General features: G+C 48.6%; 1 protein-coding gene across 2 annotated transcripts in view; it reads left to right on the forward strand.

The window, feature by feature from the left end:
* The first annotated feature begins 7,317 nt into the window (after positions 1 to 7,317).
* Positions 7,318 to 21,534, forward strand: part of ADCY8 (adenylate cyclase 8 (brain)) — a 225,251-nt gene continuing 211,034 nt past the window's right edge. The window contains exon 1 of one of the 2 annotated variants that reach the window (XM_006879284.1): positions 7,318 to 8,514. In XM_006879284.1, coding sequence (XP_006879346.1) covers positions 7,570 to 8,514 — 945 coding nt within the window. In that variant the 5' untranslated portion in view covers positions 7,318 to 7,569. The remainder of the gene's footprint in view (positions 8,515 to 21,534) is intronic. The other variant, XM_006879285.1, reaches the window with a different exon arrangement.

Genomic DNA, 21,534 nt, shown 5'->3' on the forward strand with positions numbered 1-21,534 from the left:
AGGAGGGTGGAGAAAACAGTGCAACAATGAATGAATGAAAACCCAAAATCTCTGTAAATGTTCATTAAAACTAATAAAATTTAATAATAAAAAAACCCCACAATTGTACCATCAGGACTCTTTCTTGTCAAAGCCATTAAGACAGGAGTAAATTCCATTTCATGTTGTTGTTGTTGTTGTTGTTGTTGTTAAGTGCCCTCAAGCTGAATATGACTCATAACCACCCTATGAGCCAGACAGAAACCCAGTCCTGTCCTGTGCCATCCTCACAATCTCGGCCACACCCGAGCCCACTGCTGCAGTTGCTGCGTCAGCCCATCTGGTTAAGGAACTTCCTCCCAAGCATGGTGTCACACACCAAGGAATAGCCTCTCCCAGCAACATACCTCCAGGGAGCACTCTGGCAGCATCTTCTCCGAGACACATCTGTTTGGTTTTTGGCAGTCCGTGGGATCTTCAGCATGCTTCTCTAACACCGCCACCCAAAGGCATCGATTCTCCTGTCATCATTACTCACTGTCACCTCGTAGGATGAGCTCTGGTGGCTCAACATGTAGGGAGGCTGTCGATTCCACTGGTGACTCGGCAGGAGCAAGATGGGCAATCTCTACTTGTGAGATTTACAGCCTCTGAAAATCCACTGGAAGGTCACCTATGGGCTTGACAGTAACACTTTATTTTTTTTTAAAGTAAAAGAAAAATTCTTTCATTGTTATACAACCCCTTCCCCCAAAGTCCACTCCACTGTGCAGCCTTCGTTCTGGACTCCTGTCATGACAATAATACCTAACCACATATCCCTTTTAAACAGTTTTCTCCCTCATTAGTATACATTATTGAACCCATCTTTCTCAGTCTCCTCCCCAACCCAGATGTCAGTCCTGTTTTACAACAGTGGCATTATGCAGTATTTGTCCTTTTGTGACTGAGCTATTTCACTCAGTATAATGCCCTCCAGGGTTGCCCATTTTGAACAATATTTCATGAGTTCCTTGTTTTTCATTGCAGCATAGTATTTCATTGTGTGAATATACCATAGCTTCTCTATCTGTTCATTTGTTTGGTGAGCACTTGGGTTGTTTCCAACTCCTTGCTATTGTGAACAAAGCCGTGATAAACATGGGTGTGCATATATCTGCTTGGATGTCAGTTATGGTCTCTTTGGGGTATATTCCCAGTGGTGGAATTGCTGGGTCAAATGGTATTTCTATTTCCAACTTTTTGAGAGAGCACCACACAGCCTTCCACAGTGGCTGCACCATTTTAAACTCCCACCAACAGTGAATAAGGGTTCCAGTTTCTCCACAACCTCACCAGCATTTGTTGTTTGCTGTTCTGTAAAATGTTGCTATTCTGACTGGGGTGAGATGATATCTCACAGTTGTTTTGGACAGCAACAGTTTTGAGTCCATCCTCTAAGACAGCCTAGAACTCCTAAACGGACTTCGGAGGCTGTACAATCTTACAGATGCAGACTGCAACAAGCAGACTGCCACATCTTTCTCCCCCTGACCTTTCAGCTAGCAGCCAAGCACTTAACCACTGGGTCACCAGGGTGCCTCAAAGCATGTAAAGTCTTCCCGATTTCATAGAAGCTATGCTTCCAGGCAAAGCCATCGGGTCATTTTCCTTTAAGGACTCCAACCTTGGAATATACCTTGTCACAAACACCAGCCTTCCCTCTGGAAACAGGATCTACCTGGTTTCAGGTCCCCTTCCTGAGCCCAGTCCATCTTTTCTTCAACACGTGAATATTTTATACATCAGTGTCAGTGTTCTGATGAGCATCTTGCAAAGGGTGCAACTCTTTAAAAATTCAAATTTACACATTAATACACTTAACCTTGGAGGCCAAAGAGGGCATTGCAGAGACACAAATTTCCTGTTAAGCATATCTACTGCCCACATGGGCAAGAATAGGCAGAAAAACCACAAAGCAAAGGGATTCTTCTTTCCAATGAGTAAGAGGAGATTCTCCTCCCTCCCCCTCCCATGCCAATGGACTGAAGTCAGCCACGTCAATTCTTCTCATCAGGTGCAATTCTGAGTTTTCATTGGAAAATGGTCTGATTTTTCTCAAACCATAGAAATTGCATCCTTCGTTCGGATGAAGCAAAAAGAAACTGACTCTCAACCCCAACAAGAATTTGTTTTGCTACTTTTCTGTCATGTGCAGTTATCCTTTTAGAGATCACAAAGCCAAAACATTTCAGACATTTATTTACCTTGCTTTTAGAAAGTTAAAATAGGCTTGATATTTTCATGTATACCAACCCTTTTAAGATTATGTCAGTATTTATTGATGATGTATCATTGCATTTTAATTAAGCACATAGGTATTTGGCTGATAGAAGCCAGGCTTAATCATTGGAGTTTTGCTCTCCACTAACCATAAAATCCTGAGCAAGTTATTAAGTTCCTAGGACTCAGTGTTCTAGTCAGAAAAATGGGAATAATAAAGGTGGCTTTGTCTCACAGAATTGTTGCGATGATTAAGGGAAATGTGTGCAAAATATCTGAAGAGCAATCTGACATCTAGTTAGTGCTCAGTAAATTTTGCTAACCTTGTAATCACTAGACACACTACAGGACAGTACATAGAAGTTGTCAAAAATTTCCTTTCACTTGAGCCCACAATCAATACCCATGGCAGTACTTATCAAATAATCAACCAGCTTTGTTCACAATAGCAAAGAGTTGGAAACAACCCATGTGCCCATCAACAAATGAATGGAGAGAGAAGCTGTGGTATATTCACACAATGGAATACTATGCAGCATTGAAAAACAAGGAACTCATGAAATATTATACAAAATGGGTGACCCTGGAGGACATTATCCTGAGTGAAATATCTCGGTCACAAAAGGACAAATACTGCATAATGCCACTGTTATAAAAGATGACTGACTTTGGGGTTGAGGTGAGAGTGAGAAAGAGGGGATACATAATATATACTGCATTGAAACAGATGAGGGAGAGAACTGTTTAAAAGGGATATATAATTAGGAAAGGAGTCTAGAACGAAGGCAGCATAGTGGAGTGGACTTGGGGGGAGGGACTGTATAACAATGAAAGAATTTTTATTTTACTTTTCAAATAGAAGAGTGAATTGGGGGGAAGGGTGGGCAGGGAGAAAAGTGCAACAATGAATGAATGGAAATCCAAAGTCTCTGTAAACTTTCATTAAAATTAAAGGTGAAAAAAATCAACCAACCTATTACAATGGACAAATCTGCTATCAAAGATCTCTTTAAGGACCTCAAGAGAGCCTAACCCAAGCCCTGGTGTTTTCAGTCGCCTTATAGATGTGGAATGTGGACAATGAATAAAGAAGACAGAAGGGAAATGGATGCCTTTTAATTGTAGTGTTGGCAAAGAATACTGAACACACCACGGACTGCCGAAAGTAGAAACAATTCTGTCTGGGAAGAAGTGTGGTCGGATGCTCGTAAGAAGCAAGGATGCTTAGACTCTGCCTCACACCCCTCGGGCATGCTATCAGAGGAGAACAGAATCTGGGAAAGGACATCATGTTTGGAAAAGTAGAGTCAAATGAAAATTAACAAAAGAGAGGAAGATCCTCAAACAGATAGACTGACAGACACGTGACCACAACAATGGGTAGAAGCACAGCAGCTACTGTGAAGCTAGCACAGAATCGGCTAAGATTTGTTCTGTGTTGCATACGATGGAGACGAGTCAAAATTGACTTACAGTAACAAACAGTCAGAGCCAACACCATAGGAGGAAGAAACTGGAGAAAATGAGTCAGAGGACAGATAAGCAGCCTCCCTCTTCAAGGAGTCCTGGTTGCACATGGGGAAAAATGATAGACATCTAAGTAAATGAATGGTTGTCGGTCCCTGGATCATGGACCACACCATATTGACCCAACAGAGATTGTGGAAGAACAGAGGAAGAACTCATCAATTCTCTCAGGCGGCAGGTCCTAGAAAAGACTCGTGCAGCATTTCTCAAATTCTGGAGGATGAAGAGAGAGCAGTGGTCAGAGGAGCATGAGGAAACTGTTTCAAGAAGAGAAAACTACAAGCGAAAAAGTCACTAAGCTGGCACAAGACGGTTCTTGGATCTTATTTGAGACCCAGTCCTAAGAAACACTGTAGAATAAACGAGTGCCTTTGAGAAGTATACGGTGGTCTCCACACAGTAGTTTACCGCCTCTTATTTGAAGTGATCTTCAGTCACTGGAGAGTGACATATGCTTAAGAGCTCCTCTATATTTGGGCTGGGCCAAAACCTGTTAGATCTTTTCTCACCAAGAAGAATAACTGTTGGATTCTATCTTGTCTTCCTTGCAACTTACCACAACAGGCCCACAACAAAACAGCTCTCTGAGCCTGTGGGCCAGATGTGATGTTTCCCCCAAACATGAGCTCCAACCTTTGACTCAGTAAAATACTGCCTTGTTTCTCTCTGGAGCAGCTACACTCATCCATCTGTCTGAGTCATTTTATCTGATTGGGTCCAATCTCCCCCTCCCTGGCCCGCCTTCTCTTGCTGCTGAATAAATCATCCTGGGACAGATCCAGGTTGCAGGACGATTTTTCATAGGAAAGTTCCATTTGCATCCAACCCTTCCTTTATCCAGGCTGAGTGTATACAGGCCCCCCAAGGAGAAAATAAAGAGGTGTCTCCCACTGCCTGGTTTGCTAATATGGTCATTAGCACTGATGTCTTGGTGTAGGGAGGACAGAGTAAATACAGAGCGCCTCACACAGGCTTCCGCTGGTTTGGGGTCTGCAGAGGAAGCCTCTTACAGTCCTTCTGGGCTCCCTGCTCAAGTTGAGGGAACGATTTCGGAGCCTGGAGGTCCAGGACAGCTGGGGGAGCAGATGAGGGAAATTAATCTAAGGAGGGAAACACAGGCAGCGTATCTTTCCCAGGGATGTGGTCTCTGAATTTATTTCACTAAGAAGCAGTGAACAGTAGAAAGCAAGCTTTACAGCCCTTTGCCCCAACCCCCAACCCTAAGGGATGGATCTAAGGCTTTTGGAAATTGTCACCCTTTATCAAATTAAGTCATCTACAAACTGAGCTAAAAATAGAACTGGCACTCTATTTATACCCCGGCATTCTATTTCGCTCCGTTTCTTGTGGGATGGCGGAACACAAAGCAAAAGGAATGCAATTCAAGGAGATGTTTCCAGGGTGTGGATCAAATTCCAGAAATGGACAGTTAAGGGATGGGGAAATGTTAGCGCCTGCTTGCTTCTTTGCCCTGGGAGGCTTCGGCAAGGCAGATCTGTTCTGGATTTAGATCGCAGGCCCTCGGAGCGGGACAGAACGACTCATAAAAGGAATGATTAAATTCTGAGCTTTCTGGGCAAAGTGAACACAAATGACCGTGGGGATCCTGCGGTTAGGGGCATCTGAACCCCTTCTTGTGCAGGTCAGGCGATAAGGGAGCGGGGTTCCTCCAGGAGAGGGACGAGAGGAGGGGCTATGGTTGGCTCGGAAGGGGCTGAGCGGGCGGCCAGGTGGTCATCTGGGCTTTCTCGGGACGCCACTGGGAGCCGCGAAAGCGCCCAGGGCCTGACGTCATTGGCCATCAGCTGACTGCGTGCGGGGCCCGGGCTCCGCCGGCAGCAGCCACAGTTGAGGTGGCGAAGGTGGCTTCCACTACCACTCTGCCACCTACAGCCAGGCTCGAGACTGCGGCGGCGGGACTGGTGCGGCAGACCCCCGGACCCCGCTCGGCTGGTGTCCGTGCGCCCACCACGCGCGCGCCCCGCTGAGCCCAGGCGCGCCCCCAGCCGCCCCAGCTTGGTTCGCACCCGCTCGGCGGGAAACGCCTGGGCCTTGGGAATGCCTTCTCCAGGTCCTACTCCTCGACCCCTGTAAGCGGCGAGAAACTTAGGGAAGGGGTGCACAGGGGGTGCCCCAGTTCCACTGCCCGCGCCATCCAGCCCTCCGGATTCGCGTAGTAAACAGAAGCCCGCAGGAAGCGCCCGCCTCTACGACAGGGGCTGCTTTGGGAATCGTGATCTCAGTTGAAGTTGATTTTGCAGAAAGACTTTGGGCAGGGAGGGCGGAGGGGACCCTCTGTTCCGCAGCGCGGGTCTCAGCACGCCGCAGGCTAAGAGGCCTACACGCCGGCTCAGCACCTGCCGGAGCCAGCGAAGGACGCAGCCCGCCCGAGGGGTGGCTGAGGCGCGGAGGACAAGCCAGGAGAGCCGGGCACAGGCGGAGCGCAGAGCCGCATCCGTCCTCCCGCTCCGGGCCGCGCGCGCCACAGCCTCTGGGACCCAGGGGTCCGAACCAGCTCAGGAACCAGAACCTCAGCACCGCCACCCGCACTGGCTCCGGGCGTGGCTTGGCGCGGGGGCGGGTTCAAGTCGCCGCGAGGATCTGGCCACTCCGACAAGTCTCCAAATTCCTCCCTGGTGTCTGGCGCCCGCGGCGCACTCCAACGCTCCCTGCTCCACGGGGCGCCTGCAGGGTCCTGAGACACCGCCGACTTCTCCGAACCTCTGGCCTCTACTTGGCGATACCAGACACCCGCGCCTGGTTTCAGCTCTCCGCTTGGGATGCGCACTAGTGGCTTATCTGGTCTCTCGAGCGGTCGGCTTTGGAGCCCTTTCCACTTTTTCCTTCCCTCGACTTCCGCTCCCCCACCTCTCGGCCAGATGGACTCCAAAGAGCGCAGTGAAGGGGATGGGAACTGAAGGTGGCGACCCTGCGGATACACCACTGGAAGCTCTGATTTCTTCTTTTAGCGGAGGCTGGGACCCTGGGACCAAGCCCTGCCTGCCCTCGAGGGATGCTTCAGGCCAGAGACAGCGCTGCGCTGTCGCTCCTCGCTCTGGAAAGGGGGGCAACCCAGTGCGAGCCGCGGAGGGCGCCTCAGCACACCCCCTCCATCAAATTAACTGTTTGGTGATTTGTTAGCGCTCGGGCTACCACCTCCCCAAGCCTCCCGCCGGGCGCTCGTCACCTCGCGGTCCCCTAACCCTCCCCTGCACTGCTCCCGCCCCCAGCTCCGCCCCGGCTCCCCATCCCAGCGCAATGGAGTTCTCTGAAGGGCGATGTTCCAGCCGCAGCTGCTAACTTCTCACCCGCCGCCGCCGCGGGTCACCCCGGGCTCGTCCCCCTGCAGCCGCGGAGTCGTGGGCGTCCCAAACCCAGTGCCGCAGCCAGAAGCCGCCGGGCGCGCGGCAGAAGCGCAGAGCCTAGGCGCCTCGGGAGAGCAAAGGCTGCGCCAAGACGCTGAGCGGAGACTCGGCCCCGCAGGCGGAACCCATTAAGGTGCTACAGCGCCGGGGTCTTCTGCGTGCGCACAGCCGCGGCCACCGCGCCCCCAAGCTGCGCGGGCTGGAGCGAGCGCGCCGCACAAGGACGCGGAGGGCGGTGGCGGGCTTCCTGGTGCCCTTTGCCCCCGGCGCACTATGACTTGACCTGCGACCTCTGGTCCCAGGGCTCCTGCGAGGGGGAGACCCGGGAGTAGGGGACCGGCCCCCGCGCCCCCACCGGACCTCCTTTGGTTCTCTGGGCACCCCGGCCCCAGCTGTCTCTCCTAGGTCGGCGCCTCCCCGCCTGCGGCCTGGCGCCATGGAGCTCTCGGATGTGCGCTGCCTGAGTGGCAGCGAGGAACTCTACACCATCCACCCGACGCCCCCGGCCGGCGACGGCGGGAGCGGCTCGCGGCCGCAGCGGCTGCTCTGGCAGACGGCGGTGCGGCACATCACGGAGCAGCGCTTCATTCACCGCGACCGCGGCGGCGGGGGCGCGGGCTCCGACCAGGGCTCCGAGCCTGCGGGCGGCGGCTCCAACCACCACGCGCCGCCGCTGGCCGCCGACTCTGCGCTGCCGCTCTACTCGCTGGGCTCGGGCGAGCGCGCGCACAACACCGGCGGCATCAAAATCTTCCCCGAACGCCGGGGCAGCGGCAGCGCCAGCGGGGGCGGCGGCGACCTGGGCTTCCTGCATCTCGACTGCGCCCCCAGCAACTCGGATTTCTTCCTCAGCGGGGGCTACAGCTACCGGGGGGTCATTTTCCCCACGCTGCGCAACTCCTTCAAGTCCCGGGATCTGGAGCGCCTCTACCAGCGCTATTTCCTGGGCCAGAGGCGCAAATCCGAGGTGGTGATGAACGTGCTGGACGTGCTGACCAAACTCACCCTCCTGGTTCTCCACCTGAGCCTGGCCTCGGCCCCCATGGATCCGCTCAAGGGCATCCTGTTGGGCTTCTTCACGGGCATCGAGGTGGTGATCTGCGCCCTGGTGGTGGTCAGGAAGGACACCACCTCACACACGTACCTGCAGTATAGCGGTGTGGTCACCTGGGTGGCCATGACCACCCAGATCCTGGCAGCAGGCCTGGGCTACGGGCTCCTGGGCGACGGCATAGGCTACGTTCTCTTCACCCTCTTCGCCACCTACAGCATGCTGCCACTGCCTCTCACCTGGGCCATCCTGGCCGGCCTGGGCACCTCGCTGCTCCAGGTGGTCCTCCAAGTGGCCATCTCCAGACTAGCGGCCATTTCCATCAACCAGGTAACTGCTGCCTCCCAAGGGCTATTTACTGTTAAGCTTCCTGAGGACCAGAGTCGCCTCCCTTACTTTGTGCTCCCCTCCCCCAGTCCGGTGCTGTGCCTTACATCTGAGGGGCACTAGCTGTCCACCTGAGAGAGCAGACATCTATAGCCCTAGTATAGTGACCCTGAAGAACAGATTAGAACTGCCCCATAGGGTTTCCAAAGCTGTAAGCTTCCCAGACGCATACTGTGTCTTTGTCCTCCTGCTGGGTTCAGTCCCAGCGCAGGGCTTACCCACCAGCCCCCAGGACTCCTTTCTTAGTTAGAAGTGGAACTAAGTAAATGCTCAAGTTCCCTCCAGCCTTCTGCTGTCATTCTGTAATTGTTTTCTGACATCATCCAGGGAGCAGTATCTTCCTGCTGCATATGCCTCCCCCAGCAGAAGGGGAAGAAGCACCCCAAATTAGAAAGGAGCCCAGTCTCTTAACAGCTTAACCCATAAAAGTCACAGCACAATGCCCTAAGGGACTCTGGGAGTGGGGTTCCTGTGTACCTCCACACCCCAGATTCTGTCCCAGAAGGAAGGGAACTGACATGTGTTGAATACTTACTAAATGTTATGCATATTTCATCTTCTTCAAACTTGAAACAACCCTCGGAGACACGATGTACTGGGGAACTTTTATCATCTTGGGGATGTAAGATACCTTCTGTCGTGTGGATCCAGCTCTGGTACTTTGAGTAAAACTTCAGAAATGGCAGGTTGGAGGGCCATGCTGAGGATTATGCATTTTGCTTAACTGCAAAGGGACAGTTCCATGGTGCTGGTTTGAAATGACATTGGGGAGGACAGTGGGGGCTCTGTGGGTCTCACATTCTTTTATCTCTCTTTGTTTCTGTTCTTCCCTATTAAATATGACGTGTTTGTGTGAATAAAGTTTCCATTATCTGTGGATGGAAGGGCAGAGGAAAGACACTATTGCTTAAACTCATTAAAAGCAATGGGTAAATAATGGCTGAACATTTTCTTGGCCAAATAGCAGACAATTGTTGTGTGCTGTACAGTTTCACTGGTGAGTTTGAACTGCATGCCTCTGGAATGGCATCATAGTTTCTTACCACTAGGCCACCAGACACTGGGAAAGTGAATTTGGGAGCTTCCAGAAGACAAGGGAAGCCTGTCCATGAGGTGTTTTCAAGTGCAGGCTGATTGAGGCTACGTGGAGGCAGAAGGCTTCGTCCATCTCATTGTGCCTTTTACGTTAGAGGCTTAGATCCCCTCCTTCGTGTGGTAAGGCTGGAACAGAAGGTTCTAGACTAACCAGGCACTACACCGCTGAAAATCACTCTTGATTTTGTGGATCGCTGGCTGCATTGTGAGAGCTTCACCTGTCATTGACCTTCGAGTCTTCCAGTCAATTGGGGATTCATTCTCTTCTTGATGTGTCTGTTTCCCTTTGTTCAGGTCACTCATCTGGTTGGCCACCTTTGCAGTGCTTGTTAGTGTCTCTCTGGTCAAAGCTGAGAGTATAGAAAGTGCAGGGCTGGGGAGCAGCTCTGGGAAGCCGGTCTGACCAGCTCAACTTCCCTCATTAGAGACAGTAATGATGACTTTGTCAGAATCTCCACGAATCTAACACCCACACATGGTACAGGGTTGGCTCGCTTTGGGACTGTGTGCACTTGTGTGTCTTAGGCTGTGTGTCTGAATCTTGTCTTTTGTGTAAATCCGAACCCCATTCATCCATACTATTGCCGTAGAGTGGGAACCAATTCGTCACTGACCCTCCAGTGGATGTGGGGAGGCTATAAATCACCGGGGTGGAGATTGTCCACCATTCTCACTTAGAGTCGTTGGTGGATTCGAACTGCTGGAGGGGTGGCTCCTTTGGGTTCGCAGCACAGTTCTCTACAGACTACACCAGCAGAGCTCCTCTCTTCTCTGCTCCTTCTCTCATTTTGGGGGGAAGGGAATGTACTGTCTCTGTAATTAATTAGATGTTACCAGTCTGTCCCCCTCTCACTGTCTACTTCTTCCTTTTCCTTCTCCCCTCTTCCTCTCCTTCCTCGTCCCCCGCAGGCACTCTCAGGGTTTTGATTTTTACCCCCTTGATCTACCACAGCAGCTATCTGCTTGCTTGAAGAAAGCTTCGTTTATCATAGCCCACGGCTTGTCACATGGCAGCCTCTCTTGGTACACATTACTCAAGACATCGCCAAGTAAGTTTGGAAAATAGTGTTTAGGATAACACCTCCCAAGCAGCAAATGAAGAATATTTTTAAGTACTAAGTATAGAGATACTTTTCTTGCCAAATGAATCCAGAAAGTAATTTTTTTTTTCCTGATCCATATTTGTTTTCTACTCTACTCAAATACTACCAGATGGGAGAAGATTAAAAATAATCCCCAAATGCCTTCCACTCCCACCCGATCATAAACAACTCCCCACCGTGAAAACCAGGATCTTAGTGCATGCAAACCATACTCATTGAACTTTGTTTCATCGGAATTGCAGATAAACCATGGTATCACCAACCCATCTTCTGCAGGGACAACCTGAGTGAAAATCCTGTCACCTTGGGTATTGACAAGTCCTTTTCAGGGTTGAATGCAAAGCATTTACTTTGGCGCCCTCTAGGGGTTCAAACATCCCTCCTAACTCTTAACCAAAACGCCAAACTCTGCCTTGGAATTGGAACCAACTGACAGCTCTAGCGGGTTTCCGAAGCTGTAAATTTTAGGGGAGGAGGTTGCGTGTCTTTCTCCAGCGGAGCAGCTGGTGGATTCAAACAACCAAAAGGGAAGTGGTCGGTGCAGCTCTCAAGGAACTAAGTCATCGTAGCTTCCCAGTCCTTACCATTGTGTTGTGTATCGTCCAGTCAGATGGACTCATAGCTGACCTTCTGGCAGGTTTTCAGAGGCAGTAAATCACACTGGAGAAGACTGCCCATCCTTCTGGTGGATTCAAACTGTATACCTTTGGACTGGCAGTGTGACTCCTTACCTTGGTGGTGGTGGTATGTGCTGTCGAGTCTCCTCATAGTGACCCTATGTACAACAGCCCTGAGACCTGCTCGATCCTGAGCCAGCTTTACTGTCTCTGACACACCTACACTCATTTCCCCAGTCACTGTATCAATCCATCTCATTAGTGGTCTCCTTCTCTTTCTCTGTCCCTCCACCCTCCCAAGCATGATGTCCCTTTCCAAGGACTGGTTCCTCCTTGCAACATGCCCAAAGTATGTCAGATGAAGCCTTAGCATCCTTGCCTCCAAGGAGCAGCCTGGTCTCACCCTCTTTAGGATAAACCTGTTTGTTCTTTTAGCAGTCCATGGTATATTGAACACTCAACTCCAGCACCAAGGCTCAAAGGTATCATATCTTTCTGTCATCCCTAGTCATTGTCCAGCTCTCTGACACATAGCAAGCATAGTGGGTCAGGTGCACCTTAGTCTCTAGACTTAGTCTCCTTAGTTGCTCTTCAGTGCTCTAGAGAGGTTCCTAACAGCCAACTTTCCAAATGCAATTAGTCTCTTGATTTTCTGCCTGCTGGTACCAAGGGTGTTGATTGTGGAGCCAAGCAAACTAAAGCTGTTAACAGTCTCAATCTCTTCACTGTCTATCATGATGCTGTCAATCGGCCTTACTTTAGGGCTAGATGATGGTGAAGAATTAATTTTTTTAAGAAGAAAAAAAACCCTATGATTTTAGTAAGTCTGTTAGGATTTCCAGCAGCTCTGATGAGGCTGCTAACTGCAAGGTTGGCATTTCGAATCCACCAGTTGCTTAGCTGGAGAAGATGTGTGGTTAGTCCCTTTCCACGGTCAGAGCCTTGGGAATCCTGGGCGGCAGTTGTGCTTCAGGCTTGCCTTGCCTTGACGATCTGAGTATTTAGCTTTCAGTGCTTGGTTATGCCTAAAGCCATTGAATAGTTTCTCATGGCAGCTTCAACAAGAGCCTAATTTCTCCTCATGTCCTTCTCACCTTTTACATGTTACTTATGTCTGCAGTCATATTTCGTTGTCATCGCCACTTAGGCTCCGTATATACTGTATTCTGGCAGTCTTCTCTGTAGCTTCAGCTCATCCCTATTCTGGACCCTCGCACTTGCTCCTTAGAACACGTTCCCCAGGTGGCGACCTGACTGATGGGTTGTCATTATTCCACACTCAGCTCACAGGTCACGCGCTGGCCAGTGACTTCTTCAGTGTGGGTTTGTTCTGGGTTGGTTTTGTGTTTTTTTTTGCATAGCGCATGGGCTATCTGAAATTATTTCATCTCTCTATTGTGTTTCTTCCTCATCCCTTCACAAGGATATAAACAACCCCAGGGCCGTGGTTTGTCTCTGACATGCTTCACTCTATCCTCAGAACCTAGAAGGATGCCATGAACATAGTAGGCAATCAATAAAGAGTCATTGAAAGAGCAAGGACTACTATAAAATAGTAAGCTCATGGTAAAAGGAGTATTACAGAACGGTAAGCTCTCTAACACCATGTTGGTGATAATTTACACACACATGTTATCTGTATAAAGCATATATGCATACATAGTCTTTGGAGAAACCAAACTACAGTAATAGCCCTTTACATTTGTATGATGTACACACTATGAACCACCAAGAAAACAAATTAGATCTGTCCTAGAGAGGGTAAAACCATGTTTCTCCTTGGAGGCTAGGATTTTGAAGTTCCATCTCACATACAGTGGGCATGTGCCCAGGAGGGACTGGTCCTTGGGGAAGGACATCATGTTCGAAAGGGTGGAGGGACAGCGCAGGACAAGAAGACCCCGGATGAGATGGATTGATATAGTAACTGGCGCAATAGGGGTAGGTGTGTCAGGATCAGTGAGACTGACTCAGGATAGGGCAGGGTTCAGAGCTGTTAGACATAGGGTCACTATGAGTTGCGGGGGACTCGATGGCACATAACAACAACAAGCACCTTCAAGGAGCTTTAATGGCACTGTGGTTAAGCCATGATGTTACTAACTAAAAAATTGGCAGTTCTAAACCTTGAGTTCCGGCTTGCCTTCCTCAGGAGGAAGATGGAGCAATCAGCTCCTTTAAAGAGTTAAAGTCTTGAGCATTTCCACAGGGTGGTTTCAGTCCTCCGTATGGCTGTGAATTAGCATACTACCCGACAGCCTGGGTAAGCACTCCCATCCGTGTTATCAGAAAGACTTGTCTACTTGGAAAACGGAGTCAAGGAAGGAAAGAGACCCTCAAAGAGATGGATTTACACCGACTGTAACGTTGGGCTTAGGTGTAGCAGAGATTGAGAGGATGACACAGGATGGGGCAGGGTTCACTGTGTATAAAAAGGGTCACTTGGAGTGGGAGATGACTCGATGTCACCTGTGAACAATAAATCATGACAATAAATGGAATTGTCTTTAATTTCTTTTTTTCCCCCAGAAAAGGAATGAGAAATTCCTAGAAATACTTAAAGAACATTTCCAAGATTGTGATAGTAATAAGGGCGGGATTCAAATCCAGGCTCCACCGCCAATCATTTGTGGTCTTTCAGTTCACTTGACGTGCGCCACGATCAAGGAGCGCCAGTGTCACTGCTGAAAAGAGTTAACGTTCCATAGGGCATGCGGATTGGCATTTATTGAAAATCAAGAGAGAAATAATGCATGAAAAGGACTGACTTGTTGGGAGGAAGTGATGTGCAATTAGCTCAAGATCATGAAAGTTGGATACATATTTCTCGTTGAAAGGCCATAAACCCTGGAATATCACATCTCTACATTAGGCTTGATTTCTGTTAAGAAGATGACTCACTTAACCATTTTCAAAAATAGAGAGATGAAAAGAGCATGCCGTGTCAGTGTGTCTTGGCAGTTGTTTGAGTCCACATGCTCTCAGGTAACAGGTGAGCCCATGATTGTCTTCTCTGGGTCCAAGCAGCACTCCCCGCTCTCCTCTCTCCCTCATGCTGCCATTACACCTGTGGATGGCAGAGCTCTGCAGGTGGGTCTCTGTGGGAGGAGACCAAGCTCTAGATTCATGAGGTCTGCCGTGGGACCACCTGCGAGAGCCTTTCCGTTAGCAAACTGATGATCCGTGTTCTGACCAGTTAGCCACAGATGTTAGGTGCCACCAAGTCAACTACAATCATAGTGACCTCTGAGCAGTCGATCAGAGCCTTGCCCTGTCCGGTGCCAGCCTCATGACCTCAGTCCTGCTCAAGCCCATTGAGGTGGTCACTGTGTCAATCTGTCTCAGTGAGGATCTTTGCTTGTATTTCTTTTGCTGGTCCATTGATGTCTTTCTCTCTAAGGACTAGTTTCTCCTAAATATATGTCCAAAGTAAGCGAGACAACGTTCCACCATCCTTGGGTCTAAGGAGCTGTCTACTTACACGTCCTGCAGACAGACTTGTCTCTCCTTTGGCAGGCTGTTGGGTCCTCTTCGCCAACAGCACAGTTCAAAGGCATTGATTGATCTTCTGTCGTCCTTACTCATTGTCCAACATTCAGATAAATACTGAAAATATCAGGTGCACCAGAGTCTTTAAATTGATATCCTTGTTCCTTAGCGCTTTGAAGGCCTTCACAGCTGCTTCCCACAAGGCAACGTCTTTTGATCTCTTGACTACCCTGCCATGGCTGCTGACTCTGGATCCAAGTATAATGCATTCGTTGATGATTTCAGTCCTGTCTCCATCTGTCATGATGTTGTGTCTTCTTGCTCCAGTAGTGAGGATGTTTGTTTTCTTAATGTTGAGCAGTACTTCATGTCGAAGTCAGAGCAGTGAGACTAAGCTCATCTGTGTACTTTCCTGGTTCTGTGCCGTCCTAATCATCTGAACTGTTTCCAGTTAGACCATTCTAACCCATAGGGTTTTCATTAGCTGGTATTTAGAATGAAATTGACAAATCTTTATTCCGAGTCCATTTGCATCTTGAAGTTCCCCTGGAACCTGTGTGTGAACATAGCACTGACGTATCCAGTGACATGTGGGGCCTCTGAATGAGATGCATTGGCTGAGAGCTGAACCAGGGCTCTCGGATGAGTGGTGAGAATTCTCCCATGGAAAAACTCCTACGTTCCCGAGGTGACCTAACCTGAACACGAAGCCAGCTGCTGTGGATTTGATGCCACCTCATAGTGACCTTGTCTGTTTCTGAGTTTGACAGCCCTCTATAGTGTTTTCACGATTGCCACCTTCCAAACGCGGGTCGCCAGGCCTTTCTTTTAGGTTACCTCTGCATGGCTTCAAGCCGCCAGCCTTTCAGTTAGTAGCCCATTGCTCAGCTTTTGTGCCATCTGAGGCCGCACTTAGACTCCCTTTTGAAAAGCTCACCCCTTCTCAGCTGATTCAGCTTCATGTATACGATTCAACCCAGTGAGTGTGTCTAGGTCTTGATTGTCTCTCCGATACTTATTTTATTTCCACTTGTCTTGAAAACAGACTCTTTACCCTTTGGCCAATAATCACCTAATGGCATTATGTACAAATAAAGGCCATTAAATAAGGTTATATTTGCTGGATTCTTTCACAGGGCAAGCACATTCTAAGCCCTGTTGTTACAATTAGCATTTTACTCTGTTTTAATTGCTGGCGACAGTAATTTGAACTCCCTAACATTTGAAAGTCACCTTGTCCTCATTCTTCAACTCATTAGTGGGAAGACAGTGAAAATCGTTTAGTTATCGGCAAACTGAGAGGCAGCAGGATTCAACCCGAGTGAGCTTTCCTCGTGGGGATTCTGAAATGCTACTGCCAGTGACTAATTAGTCTCCTGTACCTCTCAGTTGAGATGGGTGAGCAAAAGCGTCAGCCTGTAGGTGATTTCTCCAAGATAAGGCAGCCACAGCCTCCAGGAATGCAAATCCAGATTGCTTAGTGCTCAAGGTCATGCTGTCAGACTTGAACTTCTTCTGCATCACTTTCTGGCGAGGCTCACACACAGCTCACCAAATTGTAGAGATTAGAACCAGAAATGTGCTAATTATATAATGGTTCTTCAGCTTGACTAACAGCAAGAGGCATTTTTAGCCCACCGATGACTTGGCCTTTAAAAAAATATTCTAGAACAGTGCATTGTTTTATGAGCTAAGGTAGGACTGAATGGTTGTTGTTGATTGCCTTTGAGTCGAGCATGAATCATTGTGACCCTATGAACAAAAGGCCTCAAGGCCCTCTACAACTATCGACATTTATCCAAGTTCATAGTTTCCGGAGGCATGTTGTTTAGGAAGTGGCTGCCACTCCTGCTTCCGGGTGAGAGTTGTGTAAGGGAAGTAGGCTTTATGTCCAGCTTTAATGTCTAATTCTGACCATGTAAACAAAGGACTGACCTCACATCAACAAACTTAGTGCCGTGGAGTCGGAACCAACTCATTGCCGACTCCCCAGGGAGCTTTTCAGAGGCTGTAAATTACACAAGAGGAGATTGCCTGTTTTTTCTCCCATAGAGTGACAAATAGACTCAAACTGCCTGCTTTTGGGTTGGCAGCACAACTCCTTACCCACAAGGCTACAGAGCTTCCTACTGACTTCTCAGTAGAGACAGAACAAATATGGCTTAAATGGTCAACATTTATAAAATGTAAACATTTTGCAGTTGTATGTTCTTTGTGTAACACACACCGAATAAACGAAACCCAATGATTGCTTCAGAGGGAACCTGAAGCTATGCTTGACATACTTTGGGCTTATTGCCAGGAGGGACCAGTCCTTGGAGAGTGGCATCATGCTTGGAAGGGTGGAGGGACAGCGCAAGAGAGGAAGACCCTGGGTGAGATGGATTGTCTCAGTGTCTGGGGTCCTGGGGGTAAGTGTGTCAGAGACAGTGAGGTTGGCTCAGGATAGAGCAGGGTTCAGAGCTGTTATACATAAGTTCACAGTGAGCTGCAAGCCACTCAAAACGACAACAGTGATTGCTTTGCATCCTCCTGGGTGGTAGAAAGAGTGAAGTGTGGGGCTACTAACCAGTACTAGCAGTTCAAGCCCACCAATGGTGGCTCAGAGGAAGGCCTGCCCATCTGGTTTCAAAAGGTTCCAGCCCCCAAAACACTGCAGAGGGCAGTTCTGCTCTGATAAACATGGGATTGCGATAGCACAGAACACATCCAGAAGCAACTGGTAGTGATTACTTTACGGACAGCAAAAAATCATGTAGCTGTAATTGGCCCAATTGGGCCATTTGTACCAAGGTAAACACTCACTTCAAAATGCAATGCTCATAAATACCCATTAGATGAGCATGGCTGGGCTCCGGTTTAAAACACCTGATAGTACACATTTCTTTAAAGCCCCAAATCGCTCAATTTCTGTACATTTTCCTTTTAACAAATTCGTATAGGCTTTAAAACACATAATTGCAGCATCCCAGCACATCTGAGAAAAATACCTTTAAAAAAAACAGATGTGCACGCCAGCCTTCCCATGGGGTAGTGATGAGTGCCAGGAAATAGAAGCGTTATTCCCTCTTTCTTGTGAAAAATTCCCAGAGAGACTGCCCTTTTATTTTTTTTTTTTTTCCTTCTGTTCTTCCTTTACTTTCCCCCCTCTCCCCCAGGAAAGAGTGTGGTCTCTTTACAGAGGACATGTTTAGGGACTGCTGAGGTGACCAGTTAAATCTCTTCACCTTTAGCCTCTAAACACCTTTGCCCTGAATCCCCAGTAGGCTCCGGGCCTGTGCGTTTAGAGAAAGTAGTAAAAGGTTTGTGTGGTGTGTGCTTTTCAAGACTGAATCCTGAATTTGTTTTTATTCCTATCCAGTGACATCGACTGCCGGGGCCTCAGCGGGTCAGCACGTAATTACATGAGAACCGGGGGGGCCTAGGCGGGTTCAGCTCCTGAAGCAGCTGCTGCAGTGTCCTACTAAGACGGATAGATGCATTAGTCATATTTACACTTTGATGATGGATGGCATTTTGAAGAGCTCATCAGAAATAAGGGAAATCAAGTGTAAAACAGGAAAGATTTTTAAAAAAAATTAAGCATTTATCCTAAATCCAGGGCTGTTAGCAGTATGTAGCCAGAGGCCACTTCTGTGATCATCTGATGTGACATTTCTCTGTTGTCTAAATATTTCTTGGGATGCTAATTTATTCATGTCACCAGTGGGCTTATTTGATTTGATCCCACACGTGTTTATTTTCAGAACACAGGAGACGGTGCAAGAGTTCTCTCAGCCCTCCCCCCGCCCCAGCCAAGGAGCACAATATCGATTCTCTGCGAGCCCCATCTGTCTAGAATATTCAGTCGGACAACACAGCCTCTCACTTGGCACGTTGCTTTCCAAGCCTGTTCTTTGCTCTCTCTGTCTGGCTCCAGCTCAAGGTAAAGGGCGTGGAAGGCTCCAGACTGTGGAGGATTTCCATGCGCCCTGGTGGAACCTCAGTTAGCAAGTGGCTGAGTTCTAGAAATTGTTTCTTCCCAGCCTTTTTCCCTGCGGGGGCTGGGAGAAGGGAGAGTGTTGTTTTATTCCTCCAGCCGCCGCCGTGGAGCAGAGGAAGCGTGCTCATCTGCCCTGTGCTTCCTCAGGAAATGTAATTGCACTTACACACTCAAATGCTATCATGTGAGTTGTGTTTATCGAGGACTATTTTAGGAAGTCAGGGCACTTCGGAAGCCAGCTTTTCTCACTGCAAGATTTTTCACAGTCAGCCCTGCGGGGTAGAAGAAGGCGCCGAGTAGAGTCATTAACCTGTGAGGTGCCAGGCATTAGAGGGAAGTTTGGCCACAGCCTGCTAGGGCACCGTGTCCTTTCCCCTGGGAGGAAGCCATGCACTGTAGCCATGCACCTGCCTTCTCAGCCATCAGACTGGGCTTACCCTCATCTGTGTTGCTGCTTTGCTGTTTCTGCTGTGGATTTTGAATGGCCTTGCCTGCAACTGGCTATTTGAATTTCGTTCAGCATCGATCTTAGTGCCCTGCCTTATATGCTCCTTAATTTCGGGGTATTTTCTGTTCCTCCTGCTTCACGGCTTGCCTCAGATGTCTGAACTCAGGTGTTACTAATTGCATAATATCACTGAAGCATAAACATTCTCTCAAGGCAGGAAGCGATGAAGTTATGCATGGGGGAGTTAGGAGGTAGATGGGAGGATAAACCGCATCATTATAATGAGTAAATTGGAAAAACAGCTCTTTCTGCCTAAAATGCAGACCAGTCGGAGGGGCACAGGTGAGAACAGGCCTGTAAGCATTGTTTTGTAAACAGCGCATCCTGGCCCTGTGTCATCTGTTTTAACGGTTGGTTGGAGTAAACCATTTCAGAATCTTTTCTTCGTTGTGTCGGTGTGTGTGTCTGTGTGTGACTGCATACTGAACACACATGATTGCTTACAAAATAGAGATGGCCAGGAATGCATAATCAAAATCTATTTCAACATTGAACATGGGGTGAAAAAAAAAAGGCGATATTAAAAAAATCCCCCACGTCTAGCAGAACAAGATGAGTAAAGGAGGAAGCCTGGAAGGCCTGGCTAGAAGGGAGGGAGGGGCCCACTTGTTCTCAAGTATTAGGGGTGCTGCTATGGTAAAGGGGGACTGGTCCTTTTTTATGTACTTCTACTGGACAGAACAAAGATTCACTTCCTGAGGGATGGACTGGTTATCACTTAAGACAGTTTCTTACGTAATGAGGCTTTTTAATACCTAGAACTCCTCAGGAAACTCCTTTTGAAGTGATGAGTTCCTTATGAGGGTTTTTCAAGGAGTTATCCAGTGGGGACTTTGTATCGGAGACTGGTGTGCAGGGAGGTCTCTCCTCTAAGGTTAATTGGAAGCCATCGGCTGCATCTCCAGTCATAACATCTGCTTTTGAGTCAAGGAGAGAGAGAAAAGTGAAATGCAAAAGGCTGAAATGACAGAAGAGCAAGTGGCCACTGGGCATGCCCCTTTAAAAGCTTTCCTGGGATCCTTGCCCAAGAATGCCTGCTTATGTGGTGGTGGTGTGGTGGTGGTGGTGGTGTTGAGTCAGAACAGATCGTAGTTGACCCTCTGGCAGATTTTCAGAGGTAGTTAATCTCACAGGAAGAGATTGCCCTCCTTCTGCAGAGCGGCTGGTGGCCTCGAACTGCGTGCCTTTAGAATTGCAGCACAGCTTCTTGCCACTAGGCTAGTGATCTGAATTGCCACATGCCTCTTGATCTGCAAGGGAGCTTGGGAATGTAGGTTCATTTTTTGGCCCTGGGTCCAGAATCAGGATGGCATGAGGAAGGAGGAGGGAAGGAGTAGGGAGCAGCTTTTGTTGTTATGTGTCTTTGAGCCGAACATGACTCACAGCAACCCTGTGAACGGAGCAGAACCTGCCCCATCCTGTGCTGTCCTCATACTGTGCCATCCTCATGACCCCCTCCACGGTCAAGTCCATTGTCACAGTCACTGTGTCAGTCCCTCTTGTTGCGGGTTGTCTTCTCTTTCTCTCACCCTCCTTTCCAAGCATGATATATTTTTTTCTAGTGATTGGTCCCTCCTGACAACATTCCCAACATCTTTGAGATGGTGTTTTACCAGCATCCTTCCCTCTAATGAACACCCTCGCCACACTTCCTCCAGGACGGACCTGTTTGTCTTGTGATTAGGTAGATGGGTTGATAAATACATATCACGTTCTCATTTTTTTCCTTTCTTGGTCCTTTGGCACTTTGATCTGAATCCCATCACCAACACCATGCTCTAACGTTTCCTTTATTCCATGAAATCACGTCTTTGGCCTGATGTCTCAGTGTTGGCTCCTCTGGTCACCCTCATTCCACGGAGGGATGGCTTTCTTCAAGAAGGGCTCCTTCCTGACCGCTGGCAGTCCATTCAAGGGGCGCTAGGCCTCATTCCTAAAGGGAGGCCTTGGAAAAGTGGAGTGGCTTTGCCGAGCATTAAAAGACAAACCAAACCTGTGTCCAAATTGTAGATTCTGACCCATGGAGAATCCATATTTCTGGGTTTGGCATTCATGGGTGGTGGAAGTGGTTAACATGTTCAGCTAGAAGGTTGGAAGTTCAAGTCTACCCATAAGTGTCATAGAGATACTATTTTGCAATCTGATCCCCAGAAAACCAGCTGCTAATAT

This window comes from Elephantulus edwardii, unplaced genomic scaffold, assembly GCF_000299155.1.
Source record: "Elephantulus edwardii isolate Elephantulus edwardi_28Jun2011 unplaced genomic scaffold, EleEdw1.0 scaffold00003, whole genome shotgun sequence".
In the NCBI taxonomy this organism is placed as follows: domain Eukaryota; kingdom Metazoa; phylum Chordata; class Mammalia; order Macroscelidea; family Macroscelididae; genus Elephantulus; species Elephantulus edwardii.